The following is a 24,034-nucleotide window of genomic DNA, read 5'->3' on the forward strand; positions in this document are numbered from 1 at the left end:
GGGACCCAACTTACCATGCTGGGAGCTTTGCAAAAATGTGCCTGAACTTTTCTGGAAGTTGTCAAATGAACCCTCCCTTCAGGACACCGGGCCAGCTCCACCTGATGTAATAAGCCAGCTCATCAATATATTTGCTTTCAAATTGCCTCAGAACAATTTCCTGACCCTTGTGGCTTTCCAACGGAGACCACCATGGGATGTTACGGAGAAGGGTGCTGGCGCTGTGGACATCTTTTATGAGGGAGGGTGCACTCAGGGTTACTGCCAAACAACCAGATCTCCAGCCCCTTAGGAGAAAGAAAACAGATGCCATTCCTGAATTTTCGTGCTTAACAATCATGATCTAATTCTAAATGAGAAAGCCGAAATGTGATTCCTGCGGTGTTTTCCAGAAGTATTAATGCGGACGAATGGGGGTGTGGCTGGTTCTGCTTTTGGAAAATGTAGTGAGTGTGCCAATCACTGTGGACTTTGGCAGTCATTATGTTAGAAGCCGCCCCATGTACCGATGCCAAACTCACCCCGCCATACTAAAGGGAGCTGGGATAAGTGGAAAATGTGGTTGAGACAAACAGACATAACTGTATCAGACATGACAATAGATGTATTTAAAATTCAAAGGGTGATGAAATGTGCACACACATAGCAGCTTAGCCAGGTTACTGCTACCATTGTCATGACGAATGGTAGGCTTTCGTTCCCCTTTGCAGCCGGGGAGTAGTCATCTTTGTAAAAGCACTTAGGAAAGAATGGAAAATTCTGAGGTTGTTCAGTAAGACACGCAACCTTCCTGTTCTCCCTCTAAGGCTTAGTTCCAGGTCACACTCACATTTAAGGTCTCTCCCATCTTGAGGTTGTTCCGAAGGGCCTTAGCTACCAAGGCACACAATGACCCCTTAGGCCCTCTGTGGCTGGGATGGGCACAGCACTGTGGGCTGTCAACATCAGCTGGGACTTTTCACCTGCTCTGCTGGCTGCTGAAACACTTCCCCAGAAGCAAAGTACAGGGCTGAGGGGGGTCTCTCACACAGCAACAGGTAGATGGGAAATGTGGTTACAACTGAGAAACGCCAACACGAAGTTTTCCATTGACTCTTCCACGCTGACTCCCCTAACACCCCCTAGCCTGCTACCAGGGTCTGGTAGAGCACAGCAATTACCAACAAAGACACAGCTAGGGAGCCTTCAGACGTGCTGGATCACACAAGCAGAGCTGAAGGCCCGGGCCCCCCGGATTGTGCTGCCACCCACGCCAAACCGCTCTCAGAGGGCCCTGGGCACTTCGGAACGGTCTCAGGCTTCCTTCCTGCCGTCCTTCCTATTTACTCATGTGCTCACTCACTCATCATCCTGAGTCTACGTTCCAGACACTTGGTGTGCGTGCATGACTAATAATCAAGAGCAGACAAATCATGACATCATTGCATGTTTTGGTTAAGTACTCCGAAGGACCTCGAACTGGGTGAAACTACTGGGGAAGGCTGAAGTGGAAAGGTCTCCTGAAGGGTGGGCTTTCGGCCAAGACCACAAAGCATGGGGAGGATTCATGCACACAGGGTGGGGAGCAGCGCACATCAGACAGAAGGACAGAGGTGCAAAGGCTCAAGGGTGGGAGGCAGTTCTGACAGGCTCCGCAGCGGGGAGGCCAGTGGGGATGAGGCACGGCGTGTCAAGGGAAAACTGACGCTAAAGAGGCAGGTCTGGAGAGCTTGTAGTCTGGGGAGAGTGAATATTATTGTAAGTGCAATGGGAAGCTACTCGAGGGATTTAAGTGGGGAAGACATGATGTGAATTATATTAGACGATGTGTGAAAAATAGATTGAACAAGAATCAAAGTGGAAAGGGAGGGACTGTATACGGCAGAAACTGCACAATGCCTCCCGGCAGCCCTCCTCCCCTCCTTCCTTCCTATGAGAGCTCCAGCTTTATTCTGGGAGCAACGGGCCCACTCAAAAAAGGGTATTTCCTGCTTTCCTTGTAGCTAGGCATGGACACGTGTAATAATTCCGCACAACACGACGCAAACGGAAGTCTGTTGAGGATCTCTGGGCAAGTTTTGCTGTCTTGCCCTAACGGCACAAGCCCGCCCTCTGCTTTTTCCCTTACGTGATTCGAGCATGTAAAAAAACCAATGTGATGGCAGGACCAAGGGCAGTCGTTTTTGACCATCACCTAGGAAAAGCTAACAGCCTCGCGGACACCTCAGGCCTGACAGCCCTGCAGCCCTGAACCTGCGCCTATACGCATCTACAGCCGGGTTTTACAGGTATGAAAAGAAAAAAAACCTCTTTTTTTTTTTTTAATTTTATTTTTTTTTTTTTGAGAGAGAGAGGGAGAAGCAGGCTCCCTGCTGAGCAGGGAGCCCGATGCGGGGCTCGATCCCAGGACTCTGGGACCATGACCTGAGCCGAAGGCAGCCGCTTAACCGACTGAGCCACCCAGGCGCCCCAAAAACCTCACTTTTTTAAGACACAGTTGGGTAGGGTTTTCTGTTACTCACAGGTGGACACTAGGCCTCACGGACGCACCAGGCCACTGCCATAGTTCAGGCAGCCTGCACTTGAATGTTGGCAGTTAAAATGAAGAAAAGTGAGTGGTTTTTGAATGCTGACACAATGGGATTTCCTGATGGCCTGAATACGGGCTTTGGAGGAGGGAGATGATGAGGATAAAAATTACTTGTAGGATTTGGGTCTGAGAATTCCTTAAAATAGGAAGGAAAAACCTAAAAAGGAATGGGTTTGAAAATTAAAAGCAAGAATTCCATTTTCGGTATTTCACAGTGGAGGTGCCAAAGAGGTATCTAGAATAGGAGTCTCCACTCCTAGGTTTCCATGAGGTGGACTTCCCTCCAAAATTCCTGGTCCTACTCCCGCCCTTCACTCTCTCCTTCCCAGGGAGGCAGCCCACCAGCCTGCCTGTACCCCTGCTCATTTCCCCCCTGCTCCTCCCCTCACTGTGCAGCGGGGTCAAGGGCTTCAGGGCTGCCTGTGGCCAGATGCTCCCCCTGGAGGCCTCGCAGTAGAAAGCCCATTGTTACAGCAGACCTCAACCTCACGTTCCAATTCAGCCTTTATTGGTAATCAAATGCTGATGTTTGGATCCTGCCACGTGCCTGACTTCTTTGAAGATCTATCTCTCTTGTGGTTTCATACCGAGACCAGCTCAGCCCCACATCATGTCAGGCACGTTGCATTCTCTCAGCCACAAGAGCTGGGCCTCTTTTTAACAGGTGCTTCTTTCAACAGATACGGACAAAGGACACCGAATTTCTCCCCTATTCTAATGCGTGGCTGTCTTTCTACCTTCATTGTTAGGCTCAAGGGTTGAGTCTTCCCCGCCAGGTGGGACTGTGAAGTCACAGGAGTGAAAATGTTTTTAAACTGATGCTAGTGAGCAAAAGTTACCCAGTAATATCCCAGTGTTCACGCACTTGGCTTGCCATTACTTTGCAGGGACTGTATCATTAGAGTTGAGTGGTCTTTCCCTCTCTTCCTTTTCTCCATTACCAAGCCAGCCTTACCTCCCCTCCACCCACTAATCCATTCCGTGCTTCCCTCCTTTTAAAGGTGGAATCAATATTAGTGTTCTTTATCCTATCCTTAGTAACCCTAACCTCAGAACTGCTGGGTGTACACGGTCTGGGGAAGGGCCATTCCTCATGACTGGGCATCAAGGGAAAGTGGTCTGATACTGGTCTGATGAGACAGCACTTCTGTTTTTCCTATTCCTTTTCTATAAAGACAGGTGCCCAGGTTGGTCTCCTACTGGATATTTGGTCACTTACCAGAGTTCATGTTTGCGCGTTTCTTATATATTTTATGTTGCTGCAAAAAATGGTCTTCTTACAACAAAGTCATATAAAACACCTTTCCACTTGAGAGCCTGGTTTTTCATGTCCCTCTCTCTTCTGGTCCTAACAGAGAGATCCATCGTCCCTTGGGTTTACACTGATGAAAGAGGCGATCGACATTTTGGCACACTGTATCATTGAAAAAATTCCTCATTCTCAGAACGAATATGTAAATCGCATATGTCACCATCCCACGGGACACCCTGCACCTGGTACCGAATAGAGTGGGGCATTGTTACAGTGTCATTCGATGGCTTTTACAGGAACATCAGAAACCGCAATGCATTATGCCACTGTGACGTTAACTACAGACACAGACAGAGTGCCCGGAAAAAAAATTAACGCCCTTTTTTTGAATAGAGCCCTGGGTAATTACCCTGACTATTGTTCTATGAGAAAGCCTATTTACACCCCTTCATCAATTTAGGTCTGGACATGAAAAATCGCCAGCATTAAGCAGTTAAGGCAATTTGCTTTCGAGATGAAGAAAGGACAAAAAAATAATACTGTAGAAAAACCTCGACTTCTGAGTTGCCCATGTTGACAGCCAAAGCTCACCTCAAATAAAGGATCCTGAGGAGGAGTTTTTCTGATGGTGCCTTCATCCTAAACAAAGCTCAAGGACAATGTGCTCGGGGTCTGCTTCCTACTGTCGGCACTAGGAGGACATGCAGGTCATGTCCTGCATGGTAAAGGGCAGCCGCCCGGCAGGTGCCCCAGAGGTGTGGTGTAACCTGTGGTGGGTCCAGCAGGCACAGAAGCATCTGGCTGCCCTGCCCCAGTGGCCGGGTTTGGTGTTCTGAGGAAAAGCTACAGAAACGTTGCTCACCTTGAGAAGTAAGCTCTCAGGGCAGGGTCCATGTTCCTCCAAGTTGCCACAGGACATGAAATAGGTTATGAGGTTTGCCATTCAATATGGAGTAAAATGGGAAATTATTGAACTACTTACCCCCAAATGAAAACAAAAATTAAATGAATGCAAAAGAAAAGGCAAACTCACAACGAAAACAGATGGCCCCCAAAATTTTACTTACATTGAGTGAGGATTCCTGTTAAGGCATTTTTAAAATTCTCCTTGGCCTCTTCCATCTCCTGTTCGTGGGTGGCTTTTTCGTTCATCAGCCGGCGGACGTGGCTATTGGCTGACTGCACCATGGAATAGAACTGGTTTGCAGAACGCCGATTCACCTCCCCTCGTTCGATCCAGGAAAGGAGCACTGTGATAGCCTCTGAAAACTTGCTATCATCTGGAAATGGAAAACCACGAAGTACAAATCATGCCAAGGCAAGACAATGAACTTTACTTTGGGTTCTTCTCAAAAGACAGAACACGGACCATCTTCTTGGATGCATTTTCCGAACTTGACAAATTAGCTTTCCTAAGACTAACTGCTCCAGCATTGTTTGGTTTCCCCTTCTGCCTCTAATTCCATGGTGCCAAAGAGCCAGCCAAGAAACAAATGGTGGGTCACTCTCTCATCTCCGAACCTGGTGAGTTCAAGTTTTAGATCTGTTCTGGGCATTCTTGGTAACATGGTATGCCAAACCCTGATTTCTCTTTCTTAAGACTGGCTTGAAAAACTGTTATTAACCTATCTGGTCGCCACTTCTTTATTCTTTCATCAGGTATATTATACAATGATACTAGTTTTCTGACAGAATCAGCTGAGTTAGTGTCAAAATATGGATGACATATTAAACTATTTTAAAACTGGATGTAATGGAAGATATTGTTCCCAAGGTGGTAGTAGAAATTAGTCAATTCTTTTTCTACTACAGTTCAAAACTAATTTCATCTTAGGTTTAATACAACATATTTAATTAGGTTGAAAATAGAATATTCCCTTGTTTTCAACAAAAGAGAATTTGTTATCTGGGTGGTCAGTGTTTTCTCTGGAAGCCATCTAGAAGCCTATTGGAACCAATTTGAACTTGGTTTGAGGTATGTATGGGGGTTGGGGGGATGGAGTGGGGAATGAGGTTCCACCTGTAAATAAATGATAGAGTTTATTTGAAAGAAAATAAATAAACTTGCCTGTTTGGGAATGGTTACTAGAACAGACCTGTGTTGCATGGCTTAAAAGTAGGGGGGAAAAAAGCAAGTTTGAAGGTAATTAAGTTAATTGAACTGGAAGTTGTATGTCAATTATCACAACATTAATCGATCCTACTGCTGAAGGCTCACTGCATACTTCCCAGGCAAACTTGAGGGGAGACGTCTTCCACTTGTATTTTTCTACCCTTGAAAAATGTGACTTAAGAAAAATATCCTATATTTTTCAAGAAAACTATGTAGGCTCTGAATTCTAAAAATCAGTAGCAAAATTAAACTGGAAGATTCAGATTCTTACTCATTTATTTGATAAATACTGAGTGCCTGCTATGTTCCCTCCACTGGAGGAACATCAGAAACATCCTTATGCAGTGTATGTGTATGTGTGTGTGTGCGTATATTTTCTATATTATTATATATTTTTGTATATTATATATTATTTACACACACACACACACACACACTCACCCAGATGACTGGACAGAGCGTGATTCATATTCGGTAAAGGAGTTTTATCTCACTCACCAGATGTTTTTTAATTAACCGCTGTTGTTGGTATGTTACACATCATACAAAACCTTCATTCTTGGGGCTCTTTGTGAACTTCATAGCGCAGGATAGAAATATCTATAGTACTTTTTCTGCCAGAGGCCCCCTCCCAGACGGGACACAACTTCTTTGCTGTGGCTGTTGCTTGCCCAGAGGTGTGTGCGCTGAATGAAGGCAGGATCAGCCTGACCCACAAAGGGATGTGCTCTGCTTTCTCCAGGGTGGAAGCATCTATCAAATGCAAGCTACTGATCAGTACCCAGCCAGGCCCTCCCCCACTGCGGCAGGGGCAGTTGGAGATTGGGGATCAGAGCCTTTTTCCAGTGCAAACCTGCCCCCTCCACCCTCACACCTTCACCAGAGGAGTTAAGAGGCCCTGGAAACGCCCATGGGGCACCCCGCAAAGATGCCTTTCCTCGAAAATCTCAAAGCACAGGCTCAGAACACACGCGTGCAGTCTCACAGCTGGCTCATCCAATTTTGTTAACTCTGGAATTTCAGTCTGAGCTCAACCCTCTGTGAACTCCAGCTGCAGTGGTTTCTTATCTCATTTCATGGACCGGAGCGGCTTGTGTAAGATAAAATCCATCATACAACTTAACATTACGTTCAGCCCATGGAGAGGCCCATAATTTAGCATTATGTTTGTGAGAGGCCCACTGTGACCGTTATAGTCAGAATAAATTTTGCCTCCCACACGCACTCTCTACCTCTCTCCCTGCCAATATATGTTAGAAGAATGGACCTCCCAAAAGACAGCACGAATAAACCTAACACTTATAAGAAAGCTTCCCCCCCTCTTAAAAAATAACAACAAAAAGAAAACACTGACTCCATGTACCATTTTTACCCTTTGCTGGGACTTTCATCTCTGCATAACACAGAGCAAAGAAAACCCTTCACGATTTTGTTGTTGAGCTTACTAGCAGAGAGAACAATGTTGTTCTATCTTTCCCTCCTATTACTGATTGTTTTTCCTTCTCTTGCTTGTGGTCACTGAGCTCATAAATACACTAACTTACTGTGAGGGAGAACACACTTCAATTTTTAAATGTATGTTTGCTCAAATGATCTGAAAACGAAATTTTCTTGTTCTTCACTCCTAGATGGAGAGCATAAGTTCACCAGCAGATCATAGTTATTTGATAGTTTTCAGAAAAAGAAAACAGCAGTTTTAAGATTAAGCAATTGGAAATATACAATTTATCAAGTGAGCCAGGATGAGACTTGCTCACATTTTAACAAGGGTTAAAAAATAGGTAACACAAGTGATTGTAGGCAGAATTCCATTAGCTTAAAATAAGTATATACTTTTGAAAACTCCCAATTTCATCCTCATTTCTGAACTTTCTAAAACTGTCAGGCCAATGTATAATTGATGTACTGACATGCAACTTAAATGTGAAGACATTAGTTAAGGCTCACTGGTAAGTTTGGTCAATATCTTTTGCTATGTAAGAAGTGACTTTATATTAAGTAAGACTAACCCAGCAACTCACTCTGAATGGCTATAGGAGCGATTGGGAGTGGTCATTTTCAATATCCAACTGTAAATTCAATTTTGTATTCAGTGGGAAGATCATTGAGAAAACAGAAAACAATATAAAACTAATTTAAACAGGATTTAGATTGCAGCATTATTAAAGCTATTCACGTGAAAAGAAATTAACACTGCTCATAAAAATCACATCAAAGATGCAGTTATAAAAATTCCAAATACTTTCTGTGAACATGCTTAGGCATAACTCTGAACATGGGTGCAGTTTAGAAACTAGAATGTGCAGATGTGCTTTTTCCACAGTAAGAATTGGGAAGATCGGTGCATTAAGGAGTGACTATGAACCATTTGCTCATTAAAAATTGTGTAGTGTTTTCTAATCAGGGTCTTCGCGATGTCACACACAGGTTACTGCACATGTTTACTCTGTGGCTTTTCTTGATTTGCATTTTGCTCTTCAATCCATCCCTCCCCCATTCCCTTATAGCGCTCTCCTTTGTTAAACACCATGGCCATGCCTTTGCCTGTCTGTGCAGTCATCCTAGGAAGGAGCATTCATGTTTCTGGTCCACCTGTTCTGTTTCCCTCAAGATTCAGCTTCAGTGTCTTCCATGAAGTCAGCTTTTCTGTAACCCTAACATGAATTAGGTGTCCATTTGCTATGTTTCCACAGCTCCCTATATAACCTGCTACTAAGACATTAGTCACTCTATATAGTAATTGCTCATTTATGGATGGGTCTCCAGTTTTGAAGGGCTAACATGAGAATAAAACTTCCAAAACAGATTTCAATCTTCTGGTCCCTTCGAGTTTTTCTCTTCGCAGTTTATATTTGATTACACGATTTCTAACAGGCTTGCAGTGATTAGTGCTCGAGAGCCACAAATTCAGTGGTCAGAAGTTGGGAAACATCAGATGGGAATAAACACTTCAATTTTGTGTTAAAGAGTATTTTCACAGTGTCTCTCAGAGATAAATGTTCTCCTGGCAGTTAAGCTAGCTGGTTCTTTACCTTTCAGGCCTCTGAGGTCATTACCACTGGCAACGAAAGTTAAGAATGATGTCAGATAATCACAGAGAAGCAGAACTTTCTGCAGTAAGGCACTAACTAACCAGCTTGTCAAAAGACTCAAAAAATCTTTTTGAAGGCATTTTTAATTCTGGGAAAATAATGACCAAATTTAGTTTTGTGAGGAATAAATAATATTATAATGACGATCATCCCTCAGTGTCACTACCTAAAGACATACCCATCTCATTTCATTTCTGTTTACTTCAGACTTTATCAACCTCCCTCCCTCTCTTTCATGTTTCTTGAGCACCTGGCACATAATAGACATTTAAAAAATTGCACATGGGATAAATCTTTGCTATTCAAAGACTTAAAGCTTGAGCCTCATTTGGGAGCTCCTTGAAAATGCAGATTCACCCTTACTCAGACTTCCTGACTCAAAATCTGCATCCTACTCCAAGTGATTCATATGCACATTAAAGTTTTGGAAGCACTGGAAGAAATCGGTCAATGAAAACCAGGGAAATTGGCTGGGAGCTCATCTAAGTTAAAAGATAACAAAACCCTTAAATGGAAAGTAGCAGCTGAGATAGTGGAGAATATTGAAAGAATTTGATGTGATCCTTATGAGCTTTGCAAATCCCTGTCCCTGACCTCCCCCACCCCATTTAAGGAATAGCTGCTTTAACACCTGGCATCCCCATCCAGAAAAAAAAAAATGTCCATGACTTGGAAATGGGCATAGAGACTACTGCAGATCCTTTCAGTGAAATGCTGGCCATGGCCTAGAGGACCCTCTCCATTGGCCTCCAGCCCCCAGAATTATCTGATTCTACAGGGGAGTGAATCTTTAATTGTTTTTGATCAGGCTATCTTACAACTCTTTAGGGACAGAACATAAATTGTGGAGAACTGATAACAATGCAAATAATTCTCCATAACAACGTAGATGAATTTTTGTCCAGTAGAAAATATAAATTGTTATAGAGCAAATTCTCTTTTGAACCAGTTTTTAACGTCTTACCGATTCTCTCGTTAAATGAGTTAAATAAAATCGCTGGCACATGTTCATGTTATATTTGTAAGTCATGGTTCTACTGCCAGAATATCCTTTAGCCACCCCTGAACTGCAAGTTCCTCAAAGGCCAGGCCCGGGCTGCAGTCATGTCTGAAACCCCAGGGCTATGACGCAGAGCCCAGGGACTCAGCAGATGGACACGTGATGAACTTCAATCAAACTGATTAATAGATAATAAAGGGGAAAAGGACTCAAACTGGTAAGCAGTTTTTTCTCCCCCTTTGTGTATGGAGGGAGATCTGGCCTTGATTTTCAGAACAATAGGTGGATGGGAGCCAGGCCATGAACACTCAATATGAAAACTTAGGTGGGCTGTAATACCCTTATTTATGGCTGGGTCTATAAAGGAATAACAGGAGAGGAGATTAATACTTGAATAAAATGCCTTGAGAATGAGATAAAAAGAAGATGTTCTACAACACATTTTTCCCCCAAAAAATGGGGATACACACACACGTACACACAAGATGAATCGTGTGGATGGTGTGTCGATCTGGCTATCACTGATTTCTGGTTTCTATGATAGCTGGGAAAAGCTTACAGGGTAGAGTCACATACTGACCCAAGCAGAATGGGATTCCAGGATGGCCAAGCATTATTCCTACAACATCCCTAGAATTCCACTATGTGTCCCTCAACATTGGACATCCCTAAACAAGTCTCCATTTTTTGGCTCCTCAATAAACCATTAAAAGGGGTGTAACCTTATCTATCCTCCAAATCACAGGTAGCAGGAAAGGTGATACAAATGGTTAATGCACCCCTCTCCCTCCAACACACACACACACACACACACACACACACTCCCCCAACTCTGTAGTACCTGCAAAAATGAAAAAAAAAAAAAAAAATTAAGGGGGTGGGTGGCAATATGAAAATGCACTGGTTATTCTTGCTTTTGGGTCAAGCAAAGTGTTTCTAGATGAAATGGCATATCTTGCCTCTGTGAAGGTCAATAACGCCTAAGGAAGTGATTCTCAAACAGGCTCCCGTGCGTCTCATTTCCCTTGCCCTGAGAAGGAAGCCTGGCTTTTAGCTAATGGAACTTCCACTTGGCTTACAGTGCTATTGATTTTTACTTTCTCGGAACCATAAATATTGACAACCGTCTCAGCAAAACGCCACTGGCACCACTGGCACCCCCCCTCCATCGTCTGGCAGGCTGACATGGGGCCATTCTGTATGCAAATCCGAGTCTAGCCCTCTGGAAATTAGGAATGCTGATCCCAGGAGAACTGAATTCATGAGGACATGCCAGGGGGATCCCAAGGGCACTGCTTCAAAGCTTTGACAAAACTTCACCTGATGCAGAGAAAAACTCTTCATTTCATCACATAATGAAAGATTATGTGAAGCTTTTCCAAAGGGGGAAAAAGTACACAAAAACTTTTAAATGCTCTTGCCAGGAGAAATCTCCAGTGAATTAGGATATAATCTTTCTCACCGTCTAATCAATCTCTTCCTTCCAGTCCAAACACAGGGCTCCTCCAGGGGTGGATGGTCTGTGTCAGACACGCTGAAATTCATTAGCTCATCTGCCTGGTGCTACTGTTTCCAATAAAGTGTAATTATGGTGTTATTGAGCTCCTTCTCACTTTCTCAAAGCCATGCTATAAACTTTGGGTCTGTGAGCAGTTACTTCCCAGTCAGTCTTCATTAAGTGGAATTGTCTCAAAACAATGTCTATTTAATCAGCAGGGTGCCCGCTAATTTTCTTTTTTAGAATTTGTATTAACGTAACCAACACCGCCTTAAGACACTGCATAATTACAACTTGACGTCTCCTGCGTCTTCAAGAAGGCCCAGTGGCCACTGGATCTGGGGTTAGCTGATCTCAGGAGATCCGCCCCCTCACCCTGCCGCTGGTCCAGCTGGGATCCGGGTCCCCCCTGGGATAGCTCGCTGCACTTTTCACACACCACCACGGGAAGTACATGGTGCTTAGTAATCACCTGTACTGCGCCAGAAGCCTAAACTCTGTGAGGTAGGGGCACATGTGCTATTGCCCCCCCCCCCCCCCCCCGCAGTGCTTCTTAGCACAGTTCCAGGTATATGGTGAAGAGCTCCACAAATATTTGCACAATGCTGGCACATCACCCCCCCCCCCCACACCTCCCACCACGTCTGGTGGCACCAGAGGCCAGAAATGCAACATGCTCAAAGCTCCAAATCGCTAAGGAAGGGAGAAAGGAATTAAGTATTTACTATGTGCAGAGTTTTAACACTGGGCAGCATGTAGAGGGCCTCGTGGATCATAATAAAGAGTTGGCTTGTGCAGATTTTGCTAGATAGAGCTGATTTTCAAAAAGCAAACTGCAAGAATAAACAAGTACAATGTAAAATGGGGGAAAATGTTTGTAATAAACCTAAGATAGCATGATTTCTCAGGGGAGGAAAAAAAATCAAATTCAATTAGGTATTTTCAGATCGTATTTCCATCGTCTTTTTTACTCAGGCTTCTTTACTTTGGGTTTTGACTGCATTTTTTGTTTTTTTTATCCCCACATCAATGAAGTCATCTTCAGGGAAGCAGTTTCCTTGGCCCCTCCAGTCTGGCTTTACAGCGTTATAAGGAGCATGGAGTAGATTTCCTCTCTGAGGCAGCCAATTTCCTAAGCAATTAAATGCTGTTTATATTCCAAACTCTGTGCTTGGGTTGAAATTGTCAAGCTTGGTATTACCTGACTGGTTGCCTGCACTGTAACCCTAGCTAGTTCATTCTACTGTAACTGCCATCTATTAAATTTTCCAATCTGTTCTCTCAACGGATCACACAGTACTTGGCGAAGGTGCAGCTCCTAAATTCTGCAAATTATACTCATCTATATAAATATATATTTTTGAAATGGCAAAACTTGCAAATTACTTCACCCAATTGATATCCCAATCTGTGACCCCCCCACAGCAAAGGCAACGCCATGTTCCTCTTAAGTGCACAGACATTTGTGTGCTGTTTCCTTAAAAGAATAGGAGGACGCCAAACTTTTTGTGAAATCCCTCCAAGAAGTCACAGAACCAAGGCGCCAGTTTTTGTCACGTCTAAGTGGAGCATGGAAGCCGATAATGCACAATGTGCGGGATATTAAAGAAAAAACAACTTGTTGCTAAATCAACATTCCTGGTTGAGGATGTTGCTCTTTCTCACTCTGGCCACTACTTATGATTTGTAGCCTGAATGGAAAAGGGAGATCATGCCTGTGTTTGCCTTTCGTGTGCTTTTTGTTAAAGGGACACCCATGGCCTATGTACTTATGTCTGTAAGACAGGCCCTCCCAGAGCAGTGGAACACAGGCCGTTGGCAAAAAAGCCCTCGGTAGTTACAGTGGGGAGCTTTCAGCCACAACGGCGGCAGCTGATTAGGGGCTGCCAAGGCCTGAAAAGGGCACAAGGGCTAGAAGCACAAGTCCTTTTTAAAAAGAATTCTCTTTTAAAGAAACAGAATGTCAACCTCCTATCCTCCTAAAATAGGTTTTGAGCAGCTTTCACACATTTCATTTAGTGAAAACATCCAATCAGTTTACACGCTGCCAGCAATATACTAGCTATGCTCTAAAATACTCCAAGGATCAATCACATCTCTCTTCTCATCATAGATCTTTAATGGCTTCTCCACTGCTTATGGAGTAAAACCCAAATCCAGGGGCAGCCTTCAGGGCCCGACCATCTGGCCCCAAAATGCTCTTCCAGCTCCACCTTGCTCTATAAACTTCCATGCCGGTCTCATGTGCGCTGGAACAGGCCCATTACCCTTCCCCTCCTGTGCCACCTTCCTCTCTGCTTCCTTGTGTCTTTTTCCCTAGGGCTCCGGCCTCTGACCTTAATGTCTTTAAGGCCCTTCTTCTCCTGGGAAGGAAAAACCTTGTTTATCCTGCACAGTTCTCCTCTGTGAAGATTTTCTCCATACCTTCATCAACACTTGCCCCCGTGCTCCCAAAGCACGTTGCTCCTACTTTGCTTGACAGTCATGCCATTGGCTTTGTACTACCTGAGACACCTGGGTGTGGCCAGCCACTCTAACCTGATGCCCCCAATGGCGCGAGGAAGGTCTGACCATCATTTGCCCCTAAATGCAGGTGCTGCTCAGATTCCGTGACTCTGCTCAATAATGGAAGAGAATTCACACATACACGTGACCCCGAGGTAGCATCTGGCCCCTCCCCAATCATCTGCAGTTCACTGGGGCAGGTACTAAAGCCTGCATATGGCTTTATCCCCCATAGCATCAAACATGTGAAAGGAGCACAGCGAACTTTAAAGAAATGAAATGTACTCCTTTTTATTCCTACTTATTCTGTAGGTGTCAGCAGTGTCCCTTCAACGCCATCTCTGAAGGCAGGGATGATCCCTTTCTGCATTTCGCTTCTACCCTCCACAGACCCCAGCACCGTTTCCCACGTGCGTGAAGGGAGGCTCTGTGAAGAGTCCAGGGAGGTGGAAACTCCAGGAGCTGGAGGCACACCAGGACCCGCCTGCCCACAGGAGACACCAGCCTCGCTCGGTCAACACAGGCGCGAAGACAAGAGCCCGCTCCGGGGCTACTGCGCATGACTCGCCCGCCCCTCTCTCCGCGAACCGTGTTGAGGGGCCGTACACGCGCGTGCTCGGAGCACAGCGGCGGAAGGGGCGGGGCTCTGTCCCGACAGCAGGAGGAAGCGCTTCCAAGCGGCTCCTGCTTCCGGGTGACCTCGCCCGCAAGCCCTCGGCACGCGGAGGGCCCGAGACGTCTGGGGCGTTGCGTGTGTGTGTGTTGGGTGGGGGGGGGGGGATGGTGGGGTTTCTCTGGGAGTGGGCCGTGCCTCCCGCCCGGGCGGAGACGCGCGGGCGGCCCCCTACCTTTCAGCTTGTCGGCCAGCAGCGCGGCCTCGTGCTCCGAGTAGTGCATGATGGCCGGCGGCGAGGGCGGCCGCAGCCGGTCCTCCTCCAGCTTGCGCCGGTGCCGCTCCTCGCGCGCGCGCATCCGCTGCTTGCATTCCCACTCGTAGAAGTCGTCCCTGGCCTGGGCGAAGTCCACGTGCAGGCGGCCCGAGTCCTTTTTGTCCGTGCTGGACCCTAATCGCATCCGGTAACCTGAAAGCAACAGAAAGGCCGGTGGCATCACAATGTCACCGCCAAGATGACCGCACCGTTTTGGCCGGGCCCTCAAGGCACCCTGGGGGTGGGGCAAGGGGGCTTTCGCCTATTTCTTTTTTTTTGCCCAAAGGGCACTGCATTCTTCCCATAGGAGGTGGGAAGCAATTACCCTTCTCCCCAGTGATAAGGAAGTACTGCCAAGTTCAGCTTATTACGGATTTGGGGATAAACACGCTTCTGGGAGGTGTCTTGGAGGGTCACCTACCCATCTTTCAAGCCAATGTTACTAAGAGGAGGACCTCAAGAACCAGGGCACTTACCGTAACTCCTTCTTCCCTCTGGCTTCCAGGAAGCTCGGAAACAAATTTGGCATGTAGCATTTTTCCCCTCTCTGCCCTTCTATGGCCGTGGTGTTATATTTTCAATTTACAGTAACTCTATTGCGTAAAGTGTTCTTAAATTCTTTTTTGAAAAAGGCGGAGTAGGGGTAAATAAAGAATATCTATGGTATTTAAAAAGACCTACAAAGTAAATTCCACAACACCTCACTCACAGGTTATTGCTTCATTCCCCTAGAAAATGCTGCTCCATTCTCTCTCGGCAGCTGCAAAAGCCACAATTACCAAGGCAATTTTGCAAGGCTGTTTTATTTCCACTTATCCTCTGGGGCACACAGGAGACTATTTTACCTTCAATCAAGAGGCCTCACCGCTGCCTTCTTACAGCCCTGCAGCACCTCATCTGGCATGCAGCACTGCACAAATTGTCCACGCAATCTTTGAAGGCCAGGGGAGCTTGTGCAAGAGCACAGAACTGGACCAAAAAAAAAAAAAAAAAAAAAAGGGCCTGGAAACCTTTGGGGGATTTACTGCGAGCTACCCAACTTACAAAGATGATGTGCAGAAACCTGATCTGAGAAATCAACACAAACAGAACTGAAACCAGACAGCCAGCCTCGCTTCAAAATGAAGAAGACTTGGCTTTGAGGCTGCTCTTCAGTTTGGGGTACTCAGATTTTAAAAACATAAATTTAGGTCCCAGCAGGATCACAGCTGTCGGGGCTGCCAGAGGAGAGAGCAAAATGAGCACTTTTGCCGTGTAGGGGCTTTGCAAATGAGATACCACTGTGAAGTGCAAGGCTGCACTACACTGATGTTCAAGATCTCCGTGCTAGATTTCAATGGATTATCTCGGCATTTGTGTTGAAACTCTGCTGAAAATCCCTGCAGAGGCTGACTTCTTCCCTGTAGGGCACTTCACACCTTTGAGAAGTTACAAATACAAGACAGATCTCACATCTGATTCCTGTTATGCCCTTCTCACTCCTAGGTTTAAATGATGTTCTCTAAAAATAGGAAGATACAACAATACCTATCAAAAACGCAAACATCGATCACATATGAGCAGAATTCATGCTAAAGCAGAGCGTATCTTGGTTCTGGGCCATAGAAACTTAACAAGTCAGCAGGCCACAGTGACATACACTAACAGCTGAGCAGGAAATGCCGCCTAAGGCTGCCCAGCGGCCCTAACTGGCCAAGCGTCTTTCTTCTGCTCGAGTCCAGAGCATCACTTTTCAGATATTTCTGGTTCCAAAAAGTACCCTCTCTTTCACCAAAACATCATCATTAAGGCCTTAAAAGAGATCCTGATGAGGCTGAGTCTAAAATTAGCTTGGCCTTCAACTGTGAACACAGTCCTAAAATTAGGCCTTCCAGCTGGGTATGGGCTTGTAGGAGCTAACACACAGGACGGGCAGCCTTCCTTCCCTCCTGCCCCTCCAGTTAATCAGCCTTTCAGATCTTCCCTGGATTGATGTACAACCTCCCCAGGGTGGCTGATTGCTGTGCCTCCAGGCAGGGAGGCTGGAGGTGAGGCCTTTGCTGTGGGCTCCTCCTGCTGCAAAGGGGAAGACCAAGGAGCCATCAGGCACCTGGCTCAGAAGCAGGACCAGGATCCTGGTTGGAAAGAGCCTAGCATCAAGGAATAAATACAGGAATACCTTTCCCATGCCTAAATTTGGGCCTGTTCATCTTTGGCAATGTCTCACAGGGTTTCTGATTGTATCTAAACTTTGTGTTATGTTGGAGCTGAAAAGCAGTTTTGATCTACTCTAACCCTCTCATTTAATCAGGTGGAGTAAAGAAATAGTTTTATGGTTGAGCCGTGGTTACAATCCAGGTTCCCTGGGGCAGGTCTGTGAGAAATGAGCATCAGTCTTTCTTTACCATCTTCAGGATATTTGTATTAAAAACATCCATTTGCTGAATGGTTCCTATTGTTGCAGGTGCCCTGCTAAGCACTTAATATCCATTATTTTGATTCATTCCTCATAATAATCCTATGAGTTAGTACTGTTACTACCTCAAATTTCGCAGATGAGAAAATGGAGGCCAGAGAGAGGTTATCTTGCCTGAGGCATGTGAGACCCAATGCCACGCACTCGACAGAATCCCCAACTGTGTAATAGACTACTCTGAAGCTATGGCCCAAGAATACATGACAAGTAAAACACATAGCTATTTGTGTGTTGTAAAATAATTTTTCTATGTTTCGTCTTCCATCTCTATTTTAGAATGCTTTCAGGTCCCCCTCCCCCCTTTGTAAGGTTTTATTGGAATAAGGGCTTTAAAATTCTCCATAGCACTGCCTGGGCTCAGGAAAGTTGCAGCAGTGCTGGAATAACCCCAAGGCTTCTGGGGTTTGCAAGGGAATTCCATGGCAATAAGAGCTGCCTGCAGAAATTAAGTAAGCCTGGCAGTAGCATTCAGAATTTTTTTTTTTTTTTCCCTATTCTTTTCTCACCTTCCCTCATTAGCTTTGCCTCAGGAATAGGGAGGTGGTGTGCCAAGTGACAGACTGAAACATGCAGAAGGAGAGAGTGAGGGAATGGCAATGAGTTGATTCTAAGCGCACATTTCTCTAAGACCACATACCAATACCAGATCTATAGTTCTCAGATTTGGCAAAGGCCTCGAGGACAGCCTCCATGCACTTGCCCCAACACCCACAGGCAGCACTGGCTCTAATTTCAACATCTGTAAAAATCTCCCTATCAATTGGCACCTGAGAAACAGGTATCCTGGGGTAGGCTTTCCCACTCTAAATGCACTAGCAATTGGGCAGTGATATCAGGTCTTCCCCTAGGACCTACGGACTACTTTCTGCAAAGAAACTGATCTTGATTTGGTACCCTGGGGTCTAGAAAGTGAAACACTCTGAAAAACTGAAATTATGCCGAGAGAATATTTTATTCCCCCAGGGAATTACATCCAATAATAATAATGGTCCTCAGGATTCATAATATTGCTTTTTATCTAATAAGCACTTGAGAACATTAATTAGAAACTCGATGGAATTCCTGAAGACTGGTGGTGGGAAACCCTTCCTGATGTGAAGTGCACTCACAGACTTAACATACAGCTTCTGGCAGCCAAAGGAAAAGGCAGAAGTCCTCCTTTTCCATCCCCAAACTGTGAGGACTTTATTGTGCGTTAAGGCAAAAGGGAAATAAGCTCCTATTAACATCACAAAACATAACAAAAATGCCTCGAATACCCCTTATGTAATGCAAAGTACCGGAAAGGTAAATGGCTTTGTCAACCATGAATTCCTCGGCAAATCGAATGTGACAAAAATTCTTCTTGCTTTTCCGAATGGCTGTAATATCACCGCACTGCTCAAAGACTTCTTGAATAATTTCCTCCGTAGCATTTTCTGGTAATCCTCCGACAAACACGGTCTTACACCCAGGAGGTCGTTCTCTTGTGGAAGGAGGAGGAAGATCTAATAGTCACAACAGAAACAGAGGGGTGTGCCTTTTATTTCTTTGCCCTCTTCCTGGTTCACCTGGCGAAAGTGAAACTCGGAGTAACTTTCTTCACCCTGAGTCGTGATACATGTCTACACCGACTCACATTGATGTTTTTACCTCCTCTCCCCTCCTCCTCCCAACCTTTACTTTCTGTGGTCCTTTCTACACAGGGTGGCTAAGCTTGTCCCTGAACAGAGATAAAGCCAATGTTAGCATAATTTCATTTCCCCTTAATAATACAGAAGCCCAGAAAATGGGGGAAAAAAAACTTCACAAAGTACAAAGCATGATGAGATGACAACATGATGGAAGACTTGGGCTTGCTATCTGCTTTGTCTTGCTGCGGGATAACGGATCAGCAAGGCAGAGAACAGGACCTGTAAACATGCGTAGTACTTGCTCGGCTGGGGAAACACCGGGGCCTGAAAACGACACTTTTTTTTTTATTATTCACATTTAAATGAGCCAACAATTACATTTGGGGGAGGCTGTAGGGAAAGATAAAATGTACACTGTCACAACATTTTACCTAGTTTATATGTAGATTACTAAAGCAATCTCCTGAAAAGTCCACTTCAAAAAGGCAACACTGATTAATATGAATAAAAAAAAAATTCTAGCTATTTAAGCCCATAAACTTAGTATCTGAAACTAAATTAAAAAAAAAAATTCTGGCTCATTTATTTCATCAAATGTATGTTTCCTTCAAGCAAATGCCATTTGGGCCAGAAACTCTGAGATGCGGGCTCCCCCCAAAATTGCTAACTGCCAAATTAATTCAATTTTCCATCTAGCAAAGCACATTTCAGAGTTTTTCTCCCACATTTGTGAAGATGGATGGAAATGCTCACATATTTCACACTATGTTCTGCAGCAACTACTAGACTTCGTTGCATGCAAAAAGATTCTTAATGCTGGGTATGTATCCCCACATCACATAAGCTGGCTTCACCGTGTCAATTCAGCTCCTGGATAGAACACATGGACACAGCCCCATACATCTGTGCTAATCTAGAGACAAAAGCATCATGTCAAATGGATCCCCACTTTGTGCATCCATGTGGAAGAATTCTGAGTCACATCTGAAAGTGCATGCAATGCTACATTAAAAAAAAAAGAAAGAAAAGAAAGAAATTTAAATTGAGGAGCAGGTAGTTCTCACAGGTATCACTTACTTGGATTTTGAGGGAAAAGAGTACAACTTTTGCAGTGGATTATTTCTTTGACGACAGCCACTTCTGTTGGCGGTGGGGGTGGTACAAGCCCCAGGCCTGGTATCATTGGGTTAATGGGGGTGATCCCAGTCATCATGTTGAGGCCTGGATCAAAGCCTGGGACACAGATTGAGTCTGTAAAGTACACAAGATAACGTTTTGGCTGGAGGATCTTAAATCAATTTTCATCGTTATTTTTGCTGTTTTCCTGCAAAGATTATTTGACTTTACGCTTTCTATTTTTTTTTTTTTTTTGGTTAGGAATTTCTCCCGGCATAAGATGTAGCATCATAGAAAGCTATTCCAGAAAGATAAAGAGAAAATAAAAGATGAACTTAAAACTACATGAAAAGGAAATTATATCACTTAAAACATTAACATGGCAGAACAGAACACAGCATATTAAAGTGGAAAACCATGCACCATGAAGCTTTGCTATTGTTCCAATGTGATTCTGTTTCTTAACATCGGTGTATTGTTTACGCTCGCTGCCTTATGACCCAGAATGTGGGAAGAATATCATTTAACATTGAAGTGCCCTGTGAATCTAATTGTCAATCTGGTTTTATCAAAAGAGCCTTCTTATCCAAGCGACCTAGATTTGGAAAAGTTCAATTTATATGTGCATACTTTATAATGATGCATTCAGGTCCAACCTAACCTATTTCCCCCAGGAAACAAAAAACAAAGAATGATTACTATGGTTGGGTTAAGTACATGCAGGCACACAATTAGCCGTATACATTTCTGCATTCCATTGGATAATCACACTTTCTTCCTATAATTCAATCAACAAATAATTGACCAACCCTCCTGAAATCTTTATGCCCATTAAAAAAAAAAAAATTTACGCTCTGTATAAAAAAATGAAAGGGGGCCAAAAGAATGGGTTTTCCAATATAAGCAATGAATTGTTTTTTTAGTGTGGTAATGAAACAAGTAATTTCAATGGTGATATGCAGGATTTACTTTTCCTAAGTAAGTTAGATTTATTTACAAGCAGGGACTGTTAGAATACTGTACTGCGTGTCTAAGAGTAGCTGGGAAGGGACCCCTCTCCAGAGAGTGCTTCTGTTTGCAGAAAGCAGACATTCTCACTGCTGGTGGGATGATGTTCAGGTAGAACGGCATAGATACCACCAGGAGTAGCCATGGTGACCCTCTGCAATGAACTTCCTTTTCTTTTCTTAGTCTCCTATCTTTCCTCCCTCCTCCTCCTAGATCATTCCCATTCCTCCCTCCCGGCCCCTCTGATCTGTGGCTCTCACGGACAGCCTCTGCCTCACCCTCCTCACTCTGCTTACCTGTGCTGAAAGGTGGGAGAAGCCCAGAGGCCGATGAAGTGACAGGGATACCCTTTGTTTATGAAGACACTCCAGAGCATATGAAGCACCGGCAAAAACTTCTCCTTTCTGGGAAAAGGCTTATGATAGCTTTCCTCTATACCCTGGATATTTCTGCTCTTCCTCTGGGTTGAACAGAATAAGCAGGGTGATCCTGATCTATAAGCCCAAGAGGACTGCTGTCCCATTTCTTAGGAAATCCATCTAACTTGAGAGTGTACCAGCATGACTTCAATAAAATGAGGTGGTTTTTTTTTTCAATATTGGTTTTGTTAAAAAAAAAAAAACATGTAAATATAAATGCCAAATATGCATTCTCATTCAAAGGAGTCACCTTGACATTCTAGGTACTTCCTCTGTAATTATGGTTCTCAGTTTCTTCATCTGTAACATGGGACTGTTAGGCTGAATAATCTCTTGGGGCACAGTATTCCAGGATTCTGTGCTGACATTGCTCAAAACAAGTGATACAGAAAAGACATAAAAGCTGGGAAGTGACAGGGACAAGACTCACACTTTGGTTATTCATTTAAAATCCTCATAAAGTTTCACAGGTTTTATTCTCATTTTACAGATAAAGAAACTGAGGCATAAAGCAGTTGAGTAGAATCCCCAACATCACAAAGCAAATGGCAGTGTCCACCCCAGGGCCTCGGTCTCTGGCTCCAAATGTAAACATGGCTCTTTTGACTACCTTAAAGTCTCATGTAGAATGACCCGACTTGATCATTCACCTGATATATGTCACTACTAAAAATTTACTCTGCTCTTAAAATAAAATCAGTACGTATCCTTCTGATCCAGACGCCAAGTCTAAAAGGGGGAAGCTCCAGAACAGAATAGCTTTCAGTGTCATCATCACTGAAACAACAGATTGGCTTTCAAGGTGAATATATTAGAAATTGAAATATTGGCATGCGTATGCCTTTATTTAATCTCATTCCGTGCGTAAGATTCGTCTGTTTCTTTCCTGGCCTGGCCCTCACTGTTGTTTGCCAACACAGGGTGATTTAAGGCTGAAACTGCTCAGGACAGTGAACCCTGTGAATTACAATAACCAGATGTTGCCCACAAATGAGATGAGAAGCCCAGCGCTTGCATTCTCTTTTAGTTGTAACAGACTTCTGTTTCCTTTCTGAAGGCCAAATAAATAAATACATCTTTAGAAATGGGGACAAAACACACAACTCTTGAGCAAAATATTTTAATATAGAGCAAGAGTTACTTTGCCTTTTCCAAGACATCAATATGAAGAGACTCTGAGGTTTAATGAAATCTGCATGGTGAGTGAAGTAGCTTGAAAAGAGCTTAGAAAGGAATTAACACTTAAATTATGTTGGACCTCAAAGGATCTGAGATTCAGTATTTGAGAAGAGGAACTAGGGAAGGATTAGACTTTTATTTTAAAAATAAGAACCCATTACTTTTTAACAATATATGAACAGATGGAAATTGTTTTCTCAAATAGCACAGGAACCTATTATGTACTAACTCATTAAAGCAAATGCACACTTTTTGGGAGTCTGAGAAAGACACATGCACAGGAAGACAAAGGTGAGGGGAGAATGCAAGCTCGAAGAGTCAGTTCCTTGTCTTGCTTTTAGAAAAGCTGCCCCTGTGAACTTCAGAGATAATGAGTTATAATTCCACTCAGGGAAAGGAGAAAGAAGGCTTAAATTGCAGCAAGAAAGAATCCAATTAAGTACAAAGTAGAACTTTTCTTTGAGAAATTGTACTTAAACAAGAGGAAGTGTTATTTATTTCCAAGACTGCAGCCCTGTTCAGCTTTCCCCCTGTGTCGCAGACCGCGAGGACAGAGGCATCAAGGCCAAAGCTCAGCAAGTATTTCTTTCTCATTGTCTTTTCCCAACTGGACAAGACACAACCAGAAACAAAAAACCTGCTTCCTGATTCATATGTAGTCAGGTGTTTTATCAGTTAGATGAGCCGGGTGCAGAGAGCAGGTTAGGGTTTCGTGTTCAGGACGTTAAGAGGCATGACGGTTTCTTTCGTTCATTCATTCGGCATTTCCTGGGCACATACTATTGCCGCAATATGGGGTCAGGAACTGTAATATGGTCCCCACTTGGGGAAATCACTGTGTTTAAGGAGAACATGAAGGATGAGCACCAAACTGAGCAGAAGAGTTGAGAAGTGTAAACTGAGGCTCACTGCGTGGCCCAGAAAGAGACGGGCCAGGGACCGGGGACAGCCTGATAGGCCTGGGGGACTCCAGTCAATGTCCATGCTACAGCATGGTGAGCATAAGACACTGTGACCAGTGTCCTGAGGGGCCCTGGGAGTCAGATTAGAGGAGAAGGGACCTTGCCATTCAAGTTAGTGCATTCTGACTTTATTCTCACCGGGATGGCAGCCAGCGAAGGTCGGATGTGCTCTCTGCTGGGCAGAGGCCCCCTGCCAGCTATGCTGCACCCCACCCCTCCTCCTCCATTGGTCCACTGCCTCAAACAGTGGCTGGCCCCCTTTCTGCCCTTTCCCATCAATGCCTCACTGAAGTCTAATTATTGGAAATGAAAACTTGACCCCAC

The 24,034-nt window shown here is 44.4% G+C and overlaps 1 protein-coding gene across 9 annotated transcripts in view; it reads right to left on the minus strand.

Annotated features, from left to right (window-relative positions):
• Positions 1-24,034, minus strand: part of ENOX1 (ecto-NOX disulfide-thiol exchanger 1) — a 550,660-nt gene that overhangs the window by 144,754 nt on the left and 381,872 nt on the right. For all 9 annotated transcript variants that reach the window (XM_064586067.1, XM_064586069.1, XM_064586066.1 and 6 more), the window contains 4 exons: positions 20,104-20,277; positions 18,694-18,900; positions 14,878-15,111; positions 4,889-5,101 (listed from right to left, as the gene is read on the minus strand). In XM_064586067.1, the coding sequence (XP_064442137.1) occupies positions 4,889-5,101; positions 14,878-15,111; positions 18,694-18,900; positions 20,104-20,277 (828 nt within the window). The remainder of the gene's footprint in view (positions 1-4,888; positions 5,102-14,877; positions 15,112-18,693; positions 18,901-20,103; positions 20,278-24,034) is intronic.

The sequence above is a fragment of the Mirounga angustirostris genome, unplaced genomic scaffold (assembly GCF_029215605.1).
Source record: "Mirounga angustirostris isolate CCGP_5_RB_7025 unplaced genomic scaffold, mMirAng1.0.hap1 SCAF_3, whole genome shotgun sequence".
Taxonomy (NCBI): domain Eukaryota; kingdom Metazoa; phylum Chordata; class Mammalia; order Carnivora; family Phocidae; genus Mirounga; species Mirounga angustirostris.